Source organism: Sturnira hondurensis, unplaced genomic scaffold, assembly GCF_014824575.4.
Source record: "Sturnira hondurensis isolate 20B ecotype Veracruz unplaced genomic scaffold, ASM1482457v3 Scaffold0021143, whole genome shotgun sequence".
Classification (NCBI taxonomy): Eukaryota; Metazoa; Chordata; class Mammalia; order Chiroptera; family Phyllostomidae; genus Sturnira; species Sturnira hondurensis.
The window spans coordinates 20,661,895-20,686,081 of NW_028093774.1; the positions used below are offsets into that span (position 1 = coordinate 20,661,895).

General features: G+C 40.2%; 1 protein-coding gene across 2 annotated transcripts in view; it reads right to left on the reverse strand.

Annotated features, from left to right (window-relative positions):
• Positions 1–2,229: 2,229 nt before the first annotated feature.
• The window catches only part of YLPM1 (YLP motif containing 1), a 59,903-nt gene continuing 37,945 nt past the window's right edge, over positions 2,230–24,187 (reverse strand). Inside the window, exons 7-21 of one of the 2 annotated variants that reach the window (XM_037031654.1) lie at positions 23,177–23,597; positions 22,971–23,063; positions 22,550–22,745; positions 21,950–22,068; positions 20,958–21,112; positions 18,506–18,568; positions 18,103–18,222; positions 17,715–17,891; positions 17,544–17,627; positions 17,179–17,262; positions 15,135–15,215; positions 11,985–12,036; positions 6,700–6,830; positions 2,950–3,132; positions 2,230–2,629 (exon numbers count right to left, since the gene is read on the reverse strand). In XM_037031654.1, the coding sequence (XP_036887549.1) occupies positions 2,986–3,132; positions 6,700–6,830; positions 11,985–12,036; positions 15,135–15,215; positions 17,179–17,262; positions 17,544–17,627; positions 17,715–17,891; positions 18,103–18,222; positions 18,506–18,568; positions 20,958–21,112; positions 21,950–22,068; positions 22,550–22,745; positions 22,971–23,063; positions 23,177–23,597 (1,923 nt within the window). In that variant the 3' untranslated portion in view covers positions 2,230–2,629; positions 2,950–2,985. Of the gene's footprint in view, positions 2,630–2,949; positions 3,133–6,699; positions 6,831–11,984; positions 12,037–15,134; positions 15,216–17,178; positions 17,263–17,543; positions 17,628–17,714; positions 17,892–18,102; positions 18,223–18,505; positions 18,569–20,957; positions 21,113–21,949; positions 22,069–22,549; positions 22,746–22,970; positions 23,064–23,176; positions 23,598–24,187 lie in introns of those variants that run through there. The other variant, XM_037031655.1, reaches the window with a different exon arrangement.

The following is a 24,187-nucleotide window of genomic DNA, read 5'->3' on the forward strand; positions in this document are numbered from 1 at the left end:
ATTCCCAGGCAAAGCCAAGCTGTGAACCTAGGCTGGCTGCTGTTAGTGCTGGGCCTGGGGCTACTTAGCAAGATGTAGGGGTGCTGGGGGCTCACTGTAGCCAGCTGTTGCTTGTTTGAGAGGATTTAGAAAGTTGTGAAGCATGAGCCAAGACCAGCCATTCACATAGAAAAACCAGTTAACAGCTGTAAGTTCGGTGAGACAGAGCTTCAGTGATCTCCCGGTGGGATCAATAGTATAAGCCAGGCTGATGGAGTCTCATATATGGTATTTGCTTGCTGCCTGCCAGCTCTATGGCTTAGTGGGGAGAGGGTTCAGAATAGGGACAATGGCTTCTGCTTGCCTTTCTGTCTGATGGAAAGCTGTCCCACAGGTCTCGCCTTGATGTCAGACACTTCAGTTCCTCCCTGTAAGCCACTGGTGCCTTTCAAGCTGCTGCCACGGTGCCTGAGCTCAGAATGAGGGTGTCTGTGTAAGTTTGTGTGTTGGTCTTTAAGGGGGACTGCTTGGGACTCCGGAAGTTTTTTCCACCTACTCTATCCCCAGTGGTTTTTGCCACCATTAGTTATGGAGCCTCATCTTCCTGGCACTGGAACCCTGGGCTGGGGGGCCTGGTGTGGGGCTGGGACTTGCCACTCCTGAGATACCCCTCCTGAATTTTTATCCACCATATGTGGGTCTGGGACCAGCTTGTTGAGCATCTGCACCCCTCCTACAAGTCTGGATGGATAAAGCTTCTTTATTCTGTAGTTGTAGACTTCCATTCAGCTCAGTTTCTGATGGTTCTGAGTGATGGCTGTTCTGTAATTTAGTTGTAATTTTGATGTGGTTGTGTGAGGAGGTGAGATACATTTACCTATCCACCATCTTGACCGGAAGTCTACATTGATAGGGTTACCACTTCTCCTTCAATTGGCATCTGAACACTGCCAGTCAGAACATAAAAAGGTTACGAAGACTGAAAGTAAAACATTCTGTATTAGAAATATATGCCTCCATTTTCTTCTGAACTAGAGAACACATCTCGTGGGTCTTTTTACAAACAGTAATTCTACTGGTTATCTTGTGATGTACCTTTGCTCAACACAATAAAGGCAGTGAAAAGGATCAGTACACACATATTGTCCACAATGTAACCAAGGTAGCTTGTTAAATACTACAAATAATGGGGGTTGTTTAATGTAGCAAATCATACATTCAATACTGACTTATTAATGAACTTAAAGCTTCTTACACATATAGCATTCAGAATCTCAGGGAAGATAACAAAAAGGAAGTTGGCAGGAGTTCCCATTAACTTAGTCTTCAGTACTACAATTTCAAGTTCTTGAACCCAAAGTGATACTACTCAAATACTAGTAAATATTATCTCCATACACAGTATTTAATCTAAGTCACAAAACTAAGAGGTCTGTATCCCAAAAGTGAACATTTCAAAATATTCAAGCCCTTTTGTGAATAAATTTATAACGTGCTGAGTTGGATTACAAAGTAGAAATGGTGTTTGAGGAAGAAGGCTCTTCTGTCTTCTCTCATGCCAGAAAATGACATTTTTTTCTTTGCAGAATGAAAAAGGGAAAATAGCCCCTTTTCTGTTTTTACATAGGAACGACATGTAGCTCTGCATGTTCCTATGTTCCCCCGGTACTATGCGCGAGAGAGGAAAATCTGAGCAGTAGGCCATGCTTTCCAATCACGAGCAATCTGGCAAGAACCTGAAGCCCCAACAGGCTTAAAGGCTTCCTGCCAGAGGGCTCTGCATCTCCACACTCCTTCCCTGAGACCTGGATTAAAATATCAACGATTCAAGATCAGCACTAAGACAATTAGCTCCTGGGTTCCACAGAGCGCGTCAACTCTACCCAGCAGGTGTCAAAGTCAGAGCAGGAAAAATAAAAACATAACAGCATCAGGGAGAAAGTCAAACGAGGAAAGACGCAGAGAGGGAGGAACAGAGAAAGGGCCAAAACCATACAGTAACTCATGTTGCAGAGCAGGGAACACATGAATAGTTCAAACCGTCTGTACCAGTCTTTAAGATACAAAGGTAGAGAAGGAAACCACCAATGAGACATAGATGAGTGCTTTGAACATCGCTGAGCCTTGTGTTATGTGCCACGGAATCAGCGAGCCACATAATACTCAGTGAGAGAGGGGTTTGGGGATGCGTGGCTTGCATGCCATTAGAACACACCATATTAAAAAAAAAACAAGAGAAAGGGGTCCATGCTGTATTGCCCATGAATCTCATCGGCTTTATCATGAAAGTTTATTGTTTTCAATCCTAGTACAATCAGCTACCAGTTACATACAGTAAAAAACCAAAACAGCCACAAAGCAATGATGACAGAGAGAGTCCGTGAGATTGTAAGGTGGAGAAAGTGTTTTTCGTTGGACTCCTCCACCTGGTTTCGGCAGTTAACCTATCACTCCCACCCTCCCCAGAATAGTTTTTAAAAAATTTAATTTCTTGCTTAGATACAGCAAGATCCTAACACCTCTTGGGGACACTGGAGAACTTTAAAAAACGAAAGCAGTAGAAACAGAACAAAAACGGAAACGTGGAAGCAAGGCGACGCACGATGAAGCTCTGGGGGCCTTGGCTTCAGGTCACCTCGAGGCGGACCATCTGGAAAGAAATGGAAAGGCCGTCACCCCAGGAAAAAACAGGCAAGCTCAGCAGACCTTAGTCTCTCATCATTCCACTCCTTCACAAATCTATAGAATCCATGCTTTCTTAAGTCTTACATTTTTATATGTGAGTCAGGTTGCAGAAAATTGCTTCCTTTTAGAATGTTCTGTAAATGCTGGCAACCAGCACATACTTACTTTTTTAGAACCAGAAAATACAGAAAGCGACGCCTTTTTAACAAAGCATGCTATCTACTTTATATCAAACCCTTCAAAACAACCACACAGTAGGCTACTTAAAAGACTCTGTATCCTTACCTTGGGGGAAGAATGACTCCATTTGAAAACTAAGTCTCATATATACTTGGTTCGATTGAGGGCTTTTTCAGCCAGGTGACCACTTTCATCTGTGATTTTCTCCCAGTCCGTCTGTCCGACCACAAAGCCTATGGCCCTTTTCCTATCTGCATCCTTCTTTTCCTCCAGGTCTGCCCATCTCACCTAGAAAGAACACAGTGTTAGGCTGGGCTTTAGGAAAAATAAATACGCAAAAAGGCTTTTGCCCTCTTTGGATAGTCTAAGGGGTAGGATAACTAACATGAAACCAGAAGTTTAAAAAATGAGAAGTGGGAGAACTGGAGAAAGGCATGTATCTTAAGCTACAGAAAGACCCCCCGAGGCGATCGCCAAGTCCCCACCATGCCAGCGCCCAACAGTTCAGCCCTCAGCTCAGGCCCGTCCCTTCCAACTCGTCTGTCATTTTTTTAGCTCACTGACCTCATCTTTTTCAACTCGAAGTAGAGCACTACCCTCCCCCCTGGTTCTCCTGTGTGCACTCTCGTCCCCCACCAGCCCATTTTGCTGGATGAGCTCCCTGAGATGCACAGTGGTGACTCTCATCTGCTGTGAACCCTTCCCCTAGGCCCAGAATGAGTCCAAGCACACGGGCCCCTCCGAACCCAGCCCGGTCCGCTCTGCTGCAGCGCCTGTGGGCGGCACCCGTGGGCGGTGCCTTCAGACCAACGCCGCCAGTCAGTCAGTGTCCCTCCAGACTGTCCTAGAGGGACTATTACTGAGATTTACAGTCTCCACTTTTTGGCCATTTATCTTAACTGTTAAAAAATGTGACAGTTCAGAAAAACCAGAATGAACACTGTAAGTTTTGAGGCACACATACTTCGTCCACTGTCACTAAAAATATCTCTATAATGAGCTCAGCAAACAGTATAATGGGCAGGTTCACCTTCCACAGTCACCAAAGGAATAAAGTGAAAGTCCACTTGAGCTACCATTTAAGAAGTGAAACTTTTAAAAAATAAATTATATTTTAAAACCTAACCATTTTGGTAAAATTATAGTATGACCAATCCTACTAAATGACCTTTTCATAGAGCGGAAGTTAATCCCAGGGAACTCGCCTGGGATTTGTAAAAAGCTGAGTATTAGACGTCAAGAGAGCCCAGGAAAGGAATGAACAATGAACTGTGTATCCCTTGCTACCTGCAGGACCTCCAGATGCTCTGACGCTGATTCTGCAAGTGGTTCGAAAGTTAAAAACTATCTGAAATGGGAGTGAGGCAGGGGGAGGGTTACAGAGGGGTCACTAAAGAACTAGGGGGTGCGTAGCTCAGCTCCCTGCCCACCCATTTCCAACGTAAAGTACATGGGATCACAAACTCCTCACTGATGAGGGTGACAGTTAACGGACTAAAAATAAACTAGAGAAAAATATTTCTCATTTCGGATTACTCATGGTTACCAGAACTACACCAAATTATCATCCCCAAACAGAGTTCTTTCTATTTCGTTGTCCCAACCTTAACACTGGAATAGGAGGTATCAATACAGGTAGTCTCTGGGAGGAGCTGGGCACATAAAGAAGGCCACTAACCAGATCTCCCTTCCCCATCCGCTCGGGCCTCAGAGACAGAGCCGGGCCTAGGGCCTGCGAAGCACGTGAAAGCGCTCTGAACCCAGCGTTCTCCGTGATGGTGTCTGCCCTATCGAAACTTCGCCCCCTTACAGTAAATGTTCTTTTTCTAGTAAAGTACTGAGGAAATTCAGAAAAAGGCAATGATGTATAGAGATAAAGACATTATACATGACCTCATTCTTAATTTTAAAAAATGTAAAATGAGATACCTTTTTCCCCACTTATCAGAGTGTGAAAAATTTAAAAGTCTGGTAACAGCACTGAGGGGGCAAGTGTGGAAAAATAGGCATTTACTTACATGTGGGTGTATAAATAGATGTACCTTTCTGGAAAGCAACCTCACAATATCTGTCGGAAATGATAAATCATATTCTATGAGCTGCAGCTTTAGTGCTGAAAGTCCACCCTATGGATACACTTTCCAAGAGATGTCAAGACGTACATGAGGTCTGTCCGGAAAAAGTCCAGCCATTGTTAATGTAACGAGAAGTTTGTGCAACACCGATGTAACCCGGCAGACAAGGAGTGTGGACTGGAATGCGCATGTGTGAACAACTGGGACTTCACTGTACCAGTCAGTCGGGGCAGTAGATGCCATTGAGTGAGCATGTGCACAGTGTGGCTGTCGAATTCAAAATGACTGAGGCAGGAGAACAATGAATCTGCTTTGTGTCAAATTTTGAGTTAAGCTTAAACATTCCTCCATGGAAATTCCTATGATTCAGAAAGCTGCAGCTGTGGGCAACTGGTGAGTGGCAGCTTCACTGCAACAGTGCACTCGCTAATGCATCATGTCTTATGCAGAGTTTTTTTGTGAACCATCAAATCACCCAGGTGACTTAGCTCCCCTACAGCCCAGATTTGGTACCCTGTGACTTGTGGCTTTTCCCAAAACTAAAATCACCTTTGAAAGGGAAGAGATTTCAGACTGTTGATGAGATTCAGGAAAATACAACGGGGCAGCTGATGGCGACTGGGAGAACTGTGTGAGGTCCCAAGGTGCCTACTTTGAAGGGGACTGAGGCATCATTATCCTGTGCACAATGTTTCTTGTGTCGTGTATCTTTTTCAACAGATGTCTCTATTTTTCACAGTACATGGCTGGGTACCTTCTGGATAGACCTCGTACATCATGACTTTCACCACAGTACTAGCAATAAAATGAAACCAGCATAATTATCTATCAATAAGGGACCAGATAAATAACTAATTGTACAACGTGGCAAACTAGGAAGTCATTTAAGTAGGTGCTGATAGAGAAAGATTAAGACTGATTAGCTGGAAAAGGTTTATGCAGATCACATATAATATGATCCCTTTTGCCTTATTATTCTGCTTTAAAGGCTACACAGAGATATTCCTTTTGCTGAATTTGACATCTGTGTGGAAGACCTAACTTTATTTCTCTGTGCCCTGTCATGTCACAAAGCACAAAACTTCTGTGCTCCAACTCTTTAAGAAAATCTGACTGATTATTTGTGATCAATCATCATCGACCTCCATGTGTCAAACTCAGTGGCTATTTCTTTGTTCCCAATTTACTTGTCTTCTCTGTACCATTTAACAATGTACCTCTCTTTACTTCTCCCAACATTTATCTCCATCTGTACCTCTCAATTTTGGAGTCCTGAGTCCTATTATCATTTCAAATTTAACTGGCCCCTCATTGAACTTCTGATTTTTTACTCTCAAACTTTTGACTCCTCCAGTTTTACATTACTTCAAGAAACAGCATCCCAAACATGGAATGCCTACGCCCGGAGCCCTGAAGAGCCAGCCCTGGTTCTATCCACTCCCAGACTCTCTACATCTAATCCATTCAGAAGTCTCACAGATTCTAACACTCTTCTCTGCACCTGGCTCTTTTGATCCATGACAAAACGGCCCAAGTGCCTACTCCAAAGTCCGTTAAGGTTGACAACTTGCTTGCCATTTCTGTTCTACATTTTTAAGTTTACTTGTACGCTTTGACCTGATAATTTATAAAGTCTGACATATTTTTCTGAAGTGTAAAACAGTGTACATTAAATTGCTCCAAAAAACAGCATTTGTGTGATTATTTGTCTTTAACTTTCTAAACCCACATGCCCAAACGGGCCCTTCCTCTGTCGGCAGTTACTGAGAAAGTCTCTTACCCTCTTCTTCCCAGGCTCCGAAGCGCGAGTGTCGTAATCGTCAGGGAGCTGAAGATAATCTTCCATCCTGCTGGCAATTGCCTCCCAGTCCCGCTTCCTCTTAGCACCAGTCCTCAAGCCATCCAACTTGTCTGAGGGACAAACACAGAGCCGCAGCGTTAAGGGAGAGTGTGAGCTCACACACGATACACAAACAAGGGAAGGAAGGCTGGAGCAGGGTCAGAGCTCGCGTCCACGGGTTTGAGAGCAGCATCTCTTGCAGATCCAAACTATCTTCTTGGCCGAGACACTATCAAATTCTGTGCAGTCTGCGCTATTTATTTGCTGTTCGTACTGACAGCCATTACATTATGATGGTGGTTTAGGTAACAACTATGGACAGAGCAAGAAAGGCGCTTGTCTCCTGGCCGCCCTGTCTCCCACCCCACCCCTCCCCTCCCAAATCACACTTTCAGCTCTCGTGCTCTGAAAATGCAAGGTTGAGTTTAAAAAAAAAAAACATTTTTGCCCATTCTCTTTTTCCTCTAGCACAGTGTTAACACCACCCATTTGCCCTGTAATCATGTGTGGTGCTGTGTCATATGAAAAGCAGGTAGTACCAAGAACTTAATGAGCCAAGCTAATGTTTTAAAAGGTTTTGGATGAACGGTTTCCTGGGAGTTCGACCTCTGTGAGAAGATTCACACGAGTTAATGCTTATGAGTAAGCTGACCGCGCAAACCACCACTTCCCTTTGGTTACACTATGTAGCATTGTTGACCACTTTGAGGAGAGGGGCTAGTCCACCAGAGTGACCAGATCAGAATTTTCTTTCTGAATCCTCAATTTGCGAGGGCTAGGCTTTCCAAGGCCCCCAAACTGCACTCAGTTAAATGAACAGGAATTGCCAATTCAGAAATTACGAGGTACAAGTTTAGGTGTCTTCAAAAAGAACACGAGATGAAATGTGTGGTGTTTTTTACTGGTTGTTAATACTGATTCTGATTTCTACATGTGGAATACTATGTTACATAGTTTAGTTACACTGAAGCGCTGAACTTTTGAATCATGTAGTTATACAAGCACACTACTGTTAAGCAGGTCAATAAAGGGAAATCTGAAAACTTCTGAAACACTCAGTAGCCCCACCTCACTGAACTCCACAAAGGATGCTTAAAATCTTTTAAGCACCAAGTTGGAGAGAACGGATATGAAACGTACAATGGAAGCAGTGGCAGGAGAGGGCGAGTTTATGCTTCAAATGTAAAAGTTTCACACAAAACTAATTGCACCATACCACACAGGCTACAAAAACCAGTAACAATTTGCATAATTGGCAAAGTTTTTATTTTCTAAACCCCTCCCCGACAAAAGCAGTATTATTTAAAAATCTGGCCAGGCAAACTACGGCACTTTACAAAACTCGAGAAAATTTTATCATATCACTTTGGAAAAATTTTAACATGGATGAGTTCAACAGAAACAGTCTTCTAACCTCTGTAAATCACATGCTGTATCAAATGGTTCTATCGGCATGTATATGACAGGCCATATTATACAGAATCTTAAAGAAGTGACCCCTTGATTGTGCAGGGTCACAGTATTAGGAAACCAACAACGTCCCACAAACAATAAACCTGTCTCAGTTCGACACTGTACAGTATTACCAGAAGAGCAGGAAGCTCCCATACAATTATTAATTAACCTCAAAGGATTTCCAAACTTAGTAAGATCAATTTTGACATTAACATACTTCGAAGGGAAGTTCATATATCAATTCCAAGAATAAGGCATGGCCAAGCCGCAGTGCAGGACAGCGCGGGGACTGAGCTGCAAGTGCTTCCCCTCACGCGCTGGGTGCGACAGGAGCTCCAGGCCAGGAGTCCCGTACCGGCCACGTGGAAGGAAGTTCAGGGCAGAGTTTTAGTCTGAACACCCTTGTCTGAAATGTTTACTTTGAAATCTGTGCATAACACATTTAAAGTTTCCTTCTTGAGGTTGAAGAAAGGTTCATACCTCTTCCACGCGGCCTCCTGGAAACCCAAACACACAGATGTGTGGGATAAGGCGAGGGAGGCAGAACCTGGGGCGCTAGTTACAGAAGACAACTGGTGTCCAGTACACTCACACTAATGATTTTCAGAGGTTTGAGTTTCAAAAGATGACGTTTTAAGATGAAGATGAAGGTTTAAATACCCAACTTGACCAGTCACAGATTTTTAACACATCTTCGAAACAGTATATATATTATAGCATAAAAAAAAACAATTCAGATACATCTCTGTATTTTCTAGATAAATGGCATTTCTGGGAATTTGTTCGTAGTGAACATACAGCAGTTGGATGCCTCTATAAGTCGTAACTGCATTCCAGTTGCGGGGAGGAAACCCGCGGACACACAGAAGGACCTATACACAGTAACTCACAAGCAGAGACAAATGACAGCAATGAGAAACACAAAAGAACTTGATATGCAGAAACCTAAATCACGTCACTGGAATTTAAGCAGCTTCAAGGCTGTGATGTGCATTAGGGGGCCTGGGTCCCAGGTTTGACTCAAGGGGTAACACAGGCAGTTTCAACAGCTCTGACACCCAAGCCAGATGTGCAGGCTGTTTTGAATGTTTCTTTTTTCCTTTCTTTTCTCTTTTTAGACAGATTCTATTTATTTTTAGAGAGATGGAAAGGAGAAAGGGAGGGAGAGAAACTCGGATGTGTAAAAGATACATCAACCAGTTGCCTCTCACATGCCCCCAACTGGGAACCTGGCCTGCAGCCCAGACATGTGCCCTGACCAGGAGTAGAACCGGCGACCTATCAGTTCACAGGCTGGAGCTCAAGCCACTGAGCTGCACCTGCCAGGGCCAGTTCTGAATGTTTCTAAAATTATACCACTTCAAATTTGTAACACTCAAACATAGGCTGAACTGTATACTGTACTTCACGAACATAGATCAAAAATCTGCAATGAAATTTAACCAACTCCTTGAAAGAGTGTAGGTGAGTATTTTCTCGATGGCAGACTCATTTGTGAATCAAAATCCCTCAGTTTCAGACTCCGCTCTTCTGGCTCAATGTGACACTGCTAAAGCTTAATACGCTTCCATCCAGCACAACCATGTTACCAAGAGAGACTTAGGAATGTTGGGAAACTCAGAAAAATAAATCCTACTTGATAATCAAATTTACTGAAGTTGTTACAATAAGGAAGGCAACACAAATAGGCTAATTCTCAGATGAAGATCCTCGTGTTACAGAGAAGAATCTTCTTTTTAGTTGCTTCCCCAGGCTAATCTCCAGAAGGCGAGCACTTTGAAGAACGCTCACACTCGATCTGTCTTCCTCCATGGGCAGATCAGCTCTCAACATACACAGGGTGTGAGGGGCAAGTACTGACATACGTCAATGGTGCTCTGACTAAGAATAGGCAAGTGCCCAACTGCAAGCCCGTCAAACGTGCTTTCCAGATTCACTGCCACATCTTTAGTGCCTTTAACTGAAAGGGTTTACTTCACAAATCCATTTCTGGAATTCGCTGTGTAACACTGTCTTTAAAATAGAATAAATTTGTATAAAATTTATTTTCTGAGAAGCAAATAGTAGACAGGCAAGAATTTTTTCCAGAAATCAATACCAAGATTAATAGCCTATTTTCTTGAATCATCATTATTAAATTCTATTTTCCTTTCTTTTTAAAAATTAGAAAGAAAAATAGAAAATAGATTAGAGTTTAAAAACACATTATCCTAGACCATATATTACATAAGGCCTCTGGCTATATGCTTGGCTAAAGTATTTCTCTCTTTTATAATCCCCTTTGTCTCTCTATGCTCTCTCCATGCCCCCAAATACAGACACTATTCAGAAAACCAGAGAAAAGGGACATGACCTGCACAGTCTTCCAGGTTATCTTAAAAGCACAGAACTTCCAACATTTTTAACCTAATGTTGAAATAAGCAGCTCTAAAGCATTATTATTAAAAGCAAGTTGTGATTATTTTCCTACATATTTAATTGCATTTAAACACTTAAAAATTCTTTGAGAGTTTAGGATAGGAGACAATTGGCTATGAAGATTTCCTACAGAGGGAAGACTAGAGGAAGAATGTCAGTAGCCACGTGCAATTTTCACATGACATACAGTAGAAGAAAAGTCTAGACTTTACAACAAAGCAACTACCCAATAATACAGTAATAGTGCAGTTTATGGAACTACCTGTTAACATCAGACCTGGTCAACGTCAATGGCAAATGTGATCAGCTGGGCGAAATAAAAGGCACAGCCTATGAGGCTGTAAAATGCACCCCTCTGATGTCAGAAACACCAATGTGTCCCAAACAGTGAAGCAGCTAAATGATCAAATTTATTCTAAACGTACGATATTTAGATGATTCCTTCGGTTTTGGAATAGTAGCGTGATACCAGGAAGAGAAACTCAAAGACCAACAGCCCTACTTCATATATTAGTAGGTAAGATCAACCTTCTCAAAAAGTCCTTATCACATTTTCTTAGATTATTTATTAACATATCTTAATCCATATGTTAAATGGTTCTCTTTAAGTAAGGTAAAAACAGAAACAAACAAACAAACAAAAAAAGAAAAAAGAAAAAATGCTATGAAATACTGGAGGAAAATCCACTGGATATGCATGATTTTCTGCTTGGCAGACAACCTCACACTAAGCAGTTCCAATTCTGATTTAGACAACACTTTAAGCCAGTTTACCTTATAATCTGGCTCTAAAGGAAAGTTGAAGGGAAATGTAAGTAGAATCTTATAAAGCAGGCTCTTCAAAAACCTAAATGACATACCTACCACTCCCCACCCAGAAACTCTAATTTGTTATACAAGGAAAATAATTGCCTTTTAATTCATTTTTAAGCTTCAATATTCATTATTCCTATTATTTCTACTCAAAGTACTCACAATCTGATTCAACTCTGGACTGCAGTTAAATATTCTTTTAGAAAACCAGAATTCTCATCAGTACTAACATGTCTGATTAATATGAAAGAATGGATTTCAAAAGTGACAGCATTTTATTAATAAATTTATCACGTGTTTCCACTTATTCTAAAAAAAGTGGTATTGAAGGTAGTGCTCTTAAAATACTCTTCTTTAATTCTGTCACAAGACATAACTAGTTAAACTGGAAACTAACAAAACAGACTGAGGGTCTAAGGTAGGCCAAAAATCTTGGTTTAAGCAGAACTTTTGGGAAATCTGTTCTCCTTACAGCAGAAAGATCTATGACCATTACCATCAGGTATCACATATAAAAACAGGAAAAAGGAAATACCCACCTAGCTTTGCCTCAGATGTGTCCATCTCCCATTTGCTTTTCGGAATGTAACCCTAAATCGTACACAGAGAGAAGCTCGAAGGGTTAGAAAGAGACACATACATGCATATCACTTTTGATTTTGGAAAAGCATTAAAACTGGGAATGGATACAGTTTCCACTCACTCGTTATAAAAATATCCTCAGGGAAAACAGTTTCATTATCTTGGCAGAAACTAAATTACCAAATGCATAAATCTTCCCTGCCTAGATTTTAGAGTAATCCCTTCGGAATTGTACGGTGAAGGCGCTTTGAAGCAGCTACATTGCAGGACACACGACTGTGGTCTGAACACCAGCCGCACAGTAAACACGGTAAGAATGCACGGCAGTCACTGTGCACGTATCATCCAGAGTAGCAGAGGGTTTGTAACACTGGCTGGGTTATTATCTCCAACCAATTGCTGTACTCAAGTGATAGTAGCCATGAGGTCCAGAGTGTTTTTCAAGGCAGTTATAGTCCAGCACAATTGTGAATAGTCGAAAGAAAGGAGAAAACTTAGTTTCACTGAATACAACTATGAAATTCGACTTCATTTTTAAATGACTCCATACATTTGCCAGATCTTACAAAGGCTAATTTTACTGAATCAATTTCAGAGCATTTCTTTTTCGTAAGTTGGAAACTGATTATCATTTCTGATGTCTTCTAAAATCACATTTTCCTATTACATGAAAACCCAGAAATCTCCACAGGCAATTTACATCTTATTTAATAAAATGACCGGGTGGTTTATTTCAAACAAAGTCCCATAATATTTTCACATTTCCCAACATACCTATTTAACTATGTTGTAACCCTTTCAGTTTATTCACCTGGCAAGTTAAGTATATACTTTTTTGGTAATTTACTATGATTCCCCTTTTCCCTTATTTGGACTCTGTTCTATCAGACTTTAACATACAGAACTTTAACACTAGAACTTATTATGTAGGACAGGTTCATCAAAGGTGTCAGCATCTTTTAAGAATCAATGTATCTCCTGACTATTGGGATGTTCAAGTTCATAGAATAGACTGACACACGTAAGTTGCAAAGTATGTTGAACATTTTCATGGCAATAGCTTCTCTGTAAGGGTTTACTAGAGCATCATCATTCTTCCAGGAAACCTACAGGTCTTATACAGTTCTAGTTTTCAAACCAGACTAATAATTCAATTTCAACTCATTAGGCAGTATTCCAGGTTTATAAATTATACCATCTTTTTCAAATACATTTTATGAACAAACCAAGACAAACTATGCTGAAGTGATGGTGTTGGAAGTATTGATGAAATTTGTACAAATTATACCTCAAACGTCATCTGACAACCTTATGCATCACTAGAATAATTGTAAATTCTGAGTCACATCAACTAGATTCACTGAAGCACTAAGGAAGGCAGAACATCAAACCAATAACTGCCCCCGCCCGTTCTCTCAATCAAGAAAAGTCTGGCTTTCACCCAGCTATAGTCATCAGTACAGAGCAGACAAAATGCAGAGTTTATTGAGAATTTCATCAAAGCAGTTTGAATGACATGAGACTTGCTCTTAACCCTTTGGTTAAAATCCTCCAAGCATCTTTTACTCTTGGAATAAAGCCCCAAAGTAGAAGATCTGGATTCTGCATCTCTGAATAGGTTAAGAGAAGTTTCATAACAGAGACAGGCAAAACAAGTGTATTAATTTCCCCCTGCTGGAATTACCATGCTCTTACTTAAAACCACATCATCTTCTCACTGCTTAAAATGGTAAGCCACTTGGAAATAAGAGAGGTAGTCCAGCAGGGTAGAGTCCTAAGGCTTCCTTGCCAGGTTTCTGGTGCGAAAGTTTATTAAAGTGTGTTTTATTTAAAAAAGTTGTAAGTTCTAAGTTTTGACCTATACCTAAGCAAATCGGATGTTATGAACCAAATCCTGAACTGAACTCTCCACAAAAGACAGACGGAGCTTCAGAAAGCTAACATTATAGACTTCCCACACGATCACTTTCTAGTATGCACGCTGCAAGTAGCTAATGAGGTCATTAGCCATATTCCAGAACAGCGTGGACCTTTAAGTGAATATCCTGCCTATGTTTTGGCTCATACATGTCAAAATACAATAATTAAGAAAAATACTTTGTTTAAAGAAAAAAATAACATACTGAGACTCAAATGCTATTAATTTTAAAGCCTGTTTTTTAATCCACATAGAAATCTGGAAATGTAAAGGTACCATTTCTTTATAAACACGCAGTTCCTACCCAGAGTTCTCCATATCATGCATGGGTTCATGGGGCCACATCTTGGAGAGCCTGTATTCTCTGGGAGGTAGGAGTCAGGCTCTCGCTTTGTACATTTTCAGAAGAATGTGAGAAGCAGCATTAGCAAGGGCTGAAATATTAAATAAACCGAATAACACTGAATTGAAAAAGCAACACTATTCCAAGGCACTGCTAATCTCTGTACCTCATTTAGCAAGCACTGAAAAGTAATGTAACTCTGTAGGTCGCATATTCGTGAATGACAAGGTAAGGCAAACATTTCTAAGACGTATGATCAAAAGCATTTACAGGAGGTACACAGGAACTTTGAACTCACACTATGTCTCTAATCAGCCTAAGCAAAATGCATTGCCTACACAGTCAAATCATTTCCCCCATTACTGAAGAGAATAAAATGCAGAAGAACAAATCCAGCAGCCTATGGCAACCCTCTGCCTCCTCATTCAGTAAGTTCTTCTGCCTCAGTTGACAGAAACTCAATTTTGAGATCTTATAGCAAAGAAGAGAAAATTACGCATATGTGGTAGGCTGTACCACGTATCTGCTGGAGTGTAAGAATGCCCTTCCACAAGTAACTGATTTCCTTAAAAGGTGTGCTCCCCTAAAGCCACCCCCCCAAAAGATGAGTGAGTACAAGGGTAAGTTTCTTAGCATTCTTAACATTTTCTTATAAAAACACAGTAGAGGGTTCTTTTGGTCAGGAGAAAAGTAAAAAGTATCCAAAAGTCTCCTTGAAGACAATCCTGAAATTTTTACCATTACGGTGCATAGCAACAGTAACAACCTGACCACAGATCTGAATTTAAACACCTAGAGATTTTAATGAAGAGACACTTTATTCAAAGTGGTTGGTCTGTCTCCTACCAGTTCGTTTTCCTCTTCCTCTGCATCTTTCTTTTCTTCTTTCTGTTCTTCGATATTTGCATCAAAATCTTCCATTTCTACCTATACCACCCCAATAATCACAATGAAAAAGATTAAGTTAACACTTAGGAAAATGCTGAGTCCCTCACCGAGATCTGAAATGAGCACAGTTACCTAGAGCAAGACCACACAGCCTCACTGTTACATACTAAGTAATTTTCAACATCTGAAACTTTAACACCAACCTGGTAAAAGACAGTAATAAGCCTGCCTTTTGTTTTCCTGGGATATTTGTCTTTACAGTTTCCTATGACACTGGTAATTACCTGTTTTGAATGCCTACAAATTACTAGGATTTCTTTTTAAAACCTTTAACAAGTATTTTTCCAATCAAGCAAAACATGTGTATGATTCAAATTTCAAAATGTTAAGAAAAGACAGAGTGACGGCACAGCCTAGGATGGCAGCAACACACACAGCAGGTGGGTTAGGGAGGGACGTGTGAGTTACAACTGACAAAACCTGCGGACCGACTACACGGTGGAGGGACAGGGTTGAGCTTTGGTATAAGGAAAAATAAAGAGTCAAGAATAATGCGGAGAGTCAAGGTTGCAGCACCAAAGTGAGTGAGGGGTCCAATGATTAATACAGAGAATCCTAGAAGAGGAACAGGTTTGGACGAATTACATACTGGAAAGGTTGCGTCTGAGATGTACTACGGTAATATACGTTTTTCTCTACAGAATGTGGAAAACAATGATTGATCATAAAAATCACCTGTATTTAGATATAATTATTGTTAAGATGTTGATGAAATGCATTCTGGTCTTTACAATTTAATATTAAGGGCATGTAACCAGAACGATTACCCACATAGAATGTGCAATATGAAACTAGAGCCCAGGATAGATAAACCTGAAAGCTCTTCTCTTGTTGGGGCGAGAGAAGCCAGCAAAGGAAACTTGGAAAAGGTGTGGCCCGAGGAAAGGCAGGAGAGGCGGATCCACAGAAGCCAGGAGGAAAAGGTTTTGAAAAAGCTCAACTATGTCCTATGTAATTGCAAAATGAAGCAACAGGGTAAGTGAGAACTGCCCCCTGTCACGGAGCTCTTTTGTGCAAGACGCTGGACGGAAGCGGGCTGAGGGGCACGGGAGGCGGGAACACGTGACCATGCAACAACGACGCCGAGCACCTCTCACTCGCAGGAGGGGGACGAGCAAAAGAAAAGTACATGCTTGATCAAAAAAGAAAATCCTTTCCTTTTCCATGATAAAGATTTACTTTCACCAAATTAATAATTAATTTAGGCAAGAACTATCACTGAATAAAAATTTGTTGGGGATCAGAATATTTAACAGTTTCAAAGTATCTCCCTACAGGTCACTTATTACAAAGAGAAAAATTTGATGGATTCCACCCGAACCAATGACCACCACTTAAATCCCCAACAGTGAAATAAACTGACATCATGCGTCTCCTGACATGACACACTGGGACACGTCACTTCTGCAGCAGCCCTGCTTCTGTGTAACCTGAAACTAACCGTGTGGAAATCATCGAACGAATTCAAATTGAGGAGAATTCCACAAAACAGCTGACTATACTCTTCAAAAATTCTGTCTTCCACAAGAATAGCATGGCTAAGAAATTATTTTTTACACTGAAGAACTGCATCTTGAATTTAAAAAATTGTTATAAAAGCACATCATGGGAATAACTGGTGAAATCTGAATGCAAACTGTATATGAGATAATTCAGACTACCAGTTTTGCAAAACAATGCCCTTGTTCTTGGGACACCCACTGAAATATATAGGGGTGCAGGGTTATGACCCCTGCAGCTGAACTCTCAAGTGGTTCCACAGTCGACAGTGATAAAAATAGTAGTAATAACACTAACGAGGAAGAGAGGGAGAATGCATCAATATAAAGAAAATGGGGAAAATATCAATAACTGGTTAATCTCAATGACAGTGATACAGGTGTTCTTAAAAGGGGTAACAAAGGGGCATTTCTGCACTGCCTCTGAGGCAAAGGACACTCACCTCTTCAATAGCAGCATCTTGCAGCAAAGAACGGATGTCCAGGCGCATCATATGACGAGGTGCCGTTTCCCAGTGATCGGCCATCTATTAAGAGATTCAGGGGGTCAAGTTGCTTCTGGAAACAACTCAAAGAACCACCAAGTGAACATCCAAGACACACTAACACTGTGATGTCTAACAGACTAGCTGAAGGCAGGGCTAGGTTACCTTTTTCACTTAGCTGCGATGGGTAAGAAGCACTTACTGAAGCAGGTAGAAAAGGTATTTTGAATGTAAAGGGGATAAACAAGAACTTCCAGACAACAGAAATGTTATAGCCTAAACGAAGTTTAAAATACAGCACCTTCTATGTTCCCCCAAATCACCTTGTTTATTTCTTTAAGCTTTCTTCCATGAATATTTCTCTTGCCACAAGTCTGGTTATCGGCACTCATCTCAGCCAAATACACCTAGAAGAGAATGAATAGGGATTGGGCAAACACACGCAGCACTTACGTGATAACACAAAGCACTCTTAAACCACTATAAGTCTGTACCTCAAAACCCTTGGTTTTGGCTGCACTCCAGAACTGGTCAAAATGCCTAACTCTGTCATTGATGGCATCCAGGATGATGAAGGGGAAAAAGCCATCGTCCAGAGTCTTTTTGAAAGTTTTGAACATGCTGGTGCGATAGGTCTCCTCCATCTCGGCTTCGTATTCATACTCCATTACCTAGGAGCCCCACAAGGAGACACGGAATTAGCAGAAGCAAAGAACCGCCCTGAACCTCTGCTCTGGTCAGCACGTGGCCCGAAGTGACTCTGCGGTCATTCTTTCGCACCGAGCGCTGAAGTCTGGGCTCAACAGCCAGAGAGCCTCCCTCTGTTTCAAGGAGCCACACTCCTCCTCTCACTGCTGGTGATGAGTCACGATGTGACCATACCTTCTTCTTCACTTTCTTTCCAGAATCTGGGTCTTTTTCTTCTTTTTCCACTTCAGTGATGAAGTAATCATCCAGGCTTAGCACTCTGGGTGCCGGTCCTCCAAATTCTACCTCCTTATCCTAAGAATCATGTAGTCAAGAAAGAGAATTTATGAAATAAATTCATGCATGTTCACACTACAGTTTCTTCTTGGGGCTAAATAACATGCAGTCTTCTCGTGGCTTCAAATTAAATAGAGGGAGAAACACTTGTCTCAGCAGGTCCAAATTTACATGGGATGGCCTCTACCACAGGAGCCAGCCAGAATGGATTGAATGAGAAATATCTGTATTGACAAATTCTGCTTGGTAAGAAGATAAATGGCTAATAAAACAACCGACTCTCTGGCTCTCACATACTCACTCGAATAAGTTTTGCAACATGCGTCTTTCCACTGCCAGGCAATCCTCTCATTATAACAACAATCTGAAACACATGAAAAAACAATCACTCAGAGAAGATATTTTTACAATACAAGCTTTAAAAAAAATTTTTTTTTATTTACTTATTTTTTAGAGAGGGGAAGGGAGGGGGAGGGAGAGAAACATCAGTGTGAGGGGGAAACATTGCGCCCCAACCGGGACTGAAGTTGAAACCCAGGCACATGCCCTGACCGAGAATCAAACCAATGACCTTTCACTTTGCAGAATTACACACAACAAACTGAGCCATACCAGTCAGGGCTACAGTAAAATCTTATAGTTAACAATGACCTATCATTCTCCGTGAAAGACCATGTATATACCATGAAATGAACTGTAATAAATTTGAAAGGACAGAAATAAAAGAAAGTACTCTGACTACAGTGGAAAAATTAAAATTAACAGTAGGAAGAATTTGGGAAATGCACAAGTATGTGGAAATTAAACACCATACTCCAAATTAACCAATGGGTCAAAGAAGAAACCAGAAGAAAAATCAGAAAGTACTTGGAGATAAATAAAAACGGTGATATAACGTAACAAAGCCTATGGGATGCATCCAAAGCCATGCTTATAAGAAAATTTATTAAGAAAGAAGAAAGACCTCAAATCATAACCTAATCCTCTACCTTAAGACCCTGGAAAAAGAGAAGACTCAAATTATTAGAATCAGAAATGAAAGAGGGAACATGACTGCCAACCTTACAGATATAAAAAAAGGGAGTTATAAAGGAAAACTATGAACAACTGTATGCCAATCAACAAATTAGATAACTTAGATGAAATGGACAAATCCCTAGAAAGACAAAGGCTAGTGAAACTGACTCAATTAGAATACAACTATGACAAGAGATGAGACTGAATTATCAAAAACTACCCACAAAGAAAAGCTGAGGTCCAGATGACTACCTTATTGCATTGTAACAAAATATTTAAAGAAGGATTAATAGCAACTCTTCATAAACTCTTCCCAAACAGAAGAGGAACAATTCCCACCTCCTTTTATGAGGCCAGCATTTCAAATCAAGCAGATACCAGGTATCAAAACCAGATGTAGATATCACCAGAAAACCACAGATATCTCTTATGAATATGCATGCAAAAATCCTCAACAAAATACTGGCAAACTGAGTCCAGAAACATAAAAAGAATTATATACCAAGTGAATTTACCCAAGGGATGTAAATAAATGTCTGAAAAGCAATTAGTATGTCATATCAACAAAATAAAAAACAAAAATACAAACAATAGAATAAAATCACAAACAATACAATAAAAACAAAAAACTCAACTGACACAGAAAAAGATTCAACAAAATCCAATATTCTTTCATGATAAAAGCATTTAACAAGCTAGAAATGAAAGGGAATCTCCTCAACCACATGAAAAGCATCTATTAAGAACCCAGAGTTAACATCATACTTACTAATGATGGAAGACTGAAAGTTTTTTAAGATCAGAAATAAAATAAGAATGTCCACTCTCACACATCTACGTAACACTGTACTAAGGGTACTAGCCCAAGCAACTAGGCAAGAAAAAGAAATAAAAGTTATCCATATTGAAAAGGAAGAAGTAAAACCACCTTTCTCTGCACATGCCATGATATCGTATATAGAAAATCCTAAGGAATCCACTAAAAATCTATTAGAACTGAGTTTAGCAGTGTGTGAGGATATAAGATCAACATGCAAAAATCAACTGAATTTCTATACAACTGAACAATCCAAAAATGTAATTAAGCCAACTATATCAGTAACATTAAATGTAAATACATTAAACAATCCAATTAAAAGTCAGAAATGGCCAAACTGCATAAAAAAACATAATCCAACTACAGGAGACATACTTTAAATTCAAAGACACAAAGATATCGAAAGAAAAGGATAGAAAAAGATACACCATACAAACAGTAACTACAGAAAAGCTGGAGTAGCTATATTAATAACAAACGAAATAAGTTTTATGGTAATATATATATATATATATATATATATAGAGTCAGAATATCTGATGAAAATCTCCTGTGCCAATTTTTTGAAATGGAATCTAATTACTCTGCAATATAAGATAATTTAAGAAAGTATACATCTGAAGGTCACTAGGAAAACAATCCTGAACTAATCAAGCCTCCTAATCCTCCCTCTTGTTGATGTCTTTTTTTTTGCCAAACAAAAAAAGAGACATCTTTTTTTAAGCTCTAACTTCTGAAATTCTATAGGGTAGGTAATTTATCAGATTATATGATAATTTGGAAATGGTAAAATGCCTTGAATCTGGTATTATTAGTATGTCAAAGAAAAGTAGAGAAATTCTATTCAGGACATTAAATTAAAAAGATCTCTTATCAGCTTCTGATTTGCAAGAAAACTAGTCAACTACATAGGACTCACTCTCTCAGGTCTGCTCTCTCGGCCAGGTGGTTTCAAAATATCATCCACATTCTTAGATTCAGGCTTCTTCTCAACTCGTGGAGCTGGAGGTGGCTGGTGGCTTAGCGAAGGAGCTGGCAGGGTCATTCGCTCCTCTGGGTAAGTTCTTCGTTCTCCTAGAGTTCCAGCAGTTGAAGAGAATTACTACTCATAAGGAATTGTTAAAAATATTAACTCTCTCCACTCATCCTAAAATAATATAATTCATATGATTTGGAAGCCACTTTTAACCTTAAATAGAGAAACTTTAAGTAATGGACATCAAGAAAATAAAAAGATTTAGTTACGATTTCAGGCAAACAGAATGTTTTAAAAAATATTCAATTCATCTTCCTTTGTATGAAATTCAGGGAAAAACTTAAGCAAACAGGATAAAGAAGAATAATATATACTTACTGGATAGTCTCAAGCATGACCTAGAGTGTGTCTGTATATGTAGGTATAAATTTCTAGCTTGAGTGGAATTTATAGCAGTAAAAAATTAAAAGCAACCTAAATGTCCAATAATAAGAGTCTTATATTTTATCCACTCCATAGAATTTACAGAGCCATTAATGTAACAGGTTTACATATGAAAAAGTATGTAAAAAACATAATCAATGGGATTATTAAATGTAAGCACAATAAAAAATTGTGTTTATATTTTGATTACAAACTCATAAATATGCATGTGAAGAGAGAATGAGAGAAAAATATACAAAATTATAATAGCTATGATTTTGTGGTGGTAAGATTATAAGTGATGATGTTTCTATTAATATTTTCCAAAATTCAAAAAATAGAAAAAAGCAACTTATGTTTTACTAATCACATTGTTTTCTTTGATGATAATACTGCCATGTCTTAGAAACCTGAGTGCATTTTACTCTGAAAGTTTACATCCACAGCTACAATGGAAAGCATCTGTTGTCTGCATTCTCAACATCCTTACAGTTAATAAGGCACCACTCTACCTCCAAACATGGATGGTCCTTCGTAGGCGGGTCGGTCTGACTTTCGGTCATAAGATGGCCTATCAAACCCTCCTCTTCTAGATGAAGAATGGTCTTTTTTGTCTCGATATGACTGAGTCCTACAAGGTGTAACAGGAAGTGGTTTGGTAAATAAAAAATAAAAGATTGGAGGTCTCTGTCTCATAATGCAATACCACAACCTGTCCAATTTTCTCTGTAAGTAGCTACTACACATAGTCAATATTTGTGTTTTTATTTTGCCTTTCCATTTAAATCTGTCATGTACGCGCACATCTAAAGAGCTCACAAATTGCAAAAACTGTTTGCGTACTAATTAAGTAATGACTGCAGCTTTATTGACAATGCTATTTCCTTCCCTCTCTGGCCATCTCCTTCACCCATTTAATTTTCTGGAACTCAAGCTGATAAAACTCAAGCATCCAGTTCCCTGAAAATTGGTCCAGAACTACTCTTCCCTCTCCAAATTATACACATGAAAGAATATGTCATTCACTAAATTTCCTTTGGATACACTGATTTTTGCTGAACTCAAGTGTATGGTAATTCACACACCCAGCAAAGATATTTTTCGTAAGGTACCTATCGTCACGAGGTCGGCGTTCTCTGTCAAATCGATCCCGGTCATAGTCAATAACACCGCGATCCCGGTCTCGGTCTCTATGTGTCTCTCGGTCCCTTTTGAAGTCCCGATGATCTGCCATGACATTGCTCTGACGATCAAAATAAGGCTCACGGTCTCGGTCTCTGTCGTAACGGTCACGTGGGCCTGTGTGTTCTACAAAAACAATTACGTGGTACAATATAAGAATAATATCCTTTTTTCTGAAATGAAAGCAAAAAAGTACAAATCTAACTTTAGAACTAGTATAAATTGTTGCCCTAATTTCAACATATATCTACATTTTAAAAAGAGGCCCAAATAATCCTACCAAGAGAAAATCATGTCACAATTGGATAAAACGCCTAAGAGTTTTAATACTGATCTCTCTGGGACTCCCACCTGTCTCGAAAGCTGATCTTTCAGGCAGTGGATCTGGGCGCAGAGTTATTCTTTCTCCATAGGGTATCTGTTCAACTTTGTTAGTGGATATATCTGGTAAACAAAACCAGGGACGGAACACTGCATGAGTGAAGCTTAAGAAAAGGCAAACCTGATGCTAACAATTCCTTGAGAATCCCAAATATGAACTCACCACCACTACTCACCTCGGCCATGGCCGTAATCAACAGTCTGTTGCACTGGTGGTGGTTTGGACATCGGCGGCATACCCATAGGCACTGGGCCAGGAGGGGGGATGGCAGGGTGAACAGGTGGGGGCGGTAACACTGGAGCAGACGGAACTGTTGCGGTCTCTGGTTTAAAGTCTGAATTCAGTCCTTGTTCATCATTTGTATCCCAGAGGCCATAGAAAGAGTCTTCATCCCAACGCTCCTGTTCCACAGCTGAAGTCTGTGGCTTTATCATTGGAGGAGGAGGCGGAGGAGGAGGAGGTGGGGGTGGGGGTGGTGGTATTGGGATAGGTGGCCTGGTCACAGGAACAGATGATCTTGCTGGTGGAGGAGAGGGTCTTACAATTGAACCTGGTGGTTTACCCATAGGAGGGGGTGGTCTATAGGACCCTGGAGGCTGGAGAATAGAGTAAATACTTAATGGATGAGGACATCACCGTGTTTTTGCACATCAGCAAGAATGAAAATCTGTTCTCATTCCATAAAAGAAAAGTTTAATGAATTATACTCATTCAAAATTCAACACCTTTCATGCTTTAAAATATACCATTAGGGAGAAAATATAGTTGGCCCTTGAGTGACACAGGTGTGAACTGTGTGGGTCCACTTACACAAATATTATTTTCAATAAGTATCTGCACGATATCTGATTCGCATGGCTGGGAGTCCACAGATGCATGTGTCCGTGTGTGTGTGTGTGTGTGTGTGTGTGTGTTTGGTGGGGGTGTGTGACTGCAGGCACTGACCTATGCCATTTTATACAGGGAACTGAGCATCCGCAGACCTTGGTATCCACAGGAGGTCCTGGAACCAAGGCCCCCAATCTCCTGTAGATACCAAGAGACAACTTAAGCTTTGGGGAGTTGAAAGTTACGTGCAGATTTTCAGCTGCATGGTAAGAGGCAGCATTTGTGAGGGGTAGTGTCCCTCTTCCCCACACTGTTCAAGGGCCAACTGCATATGCAAATCACATATCTGATAAAGGAC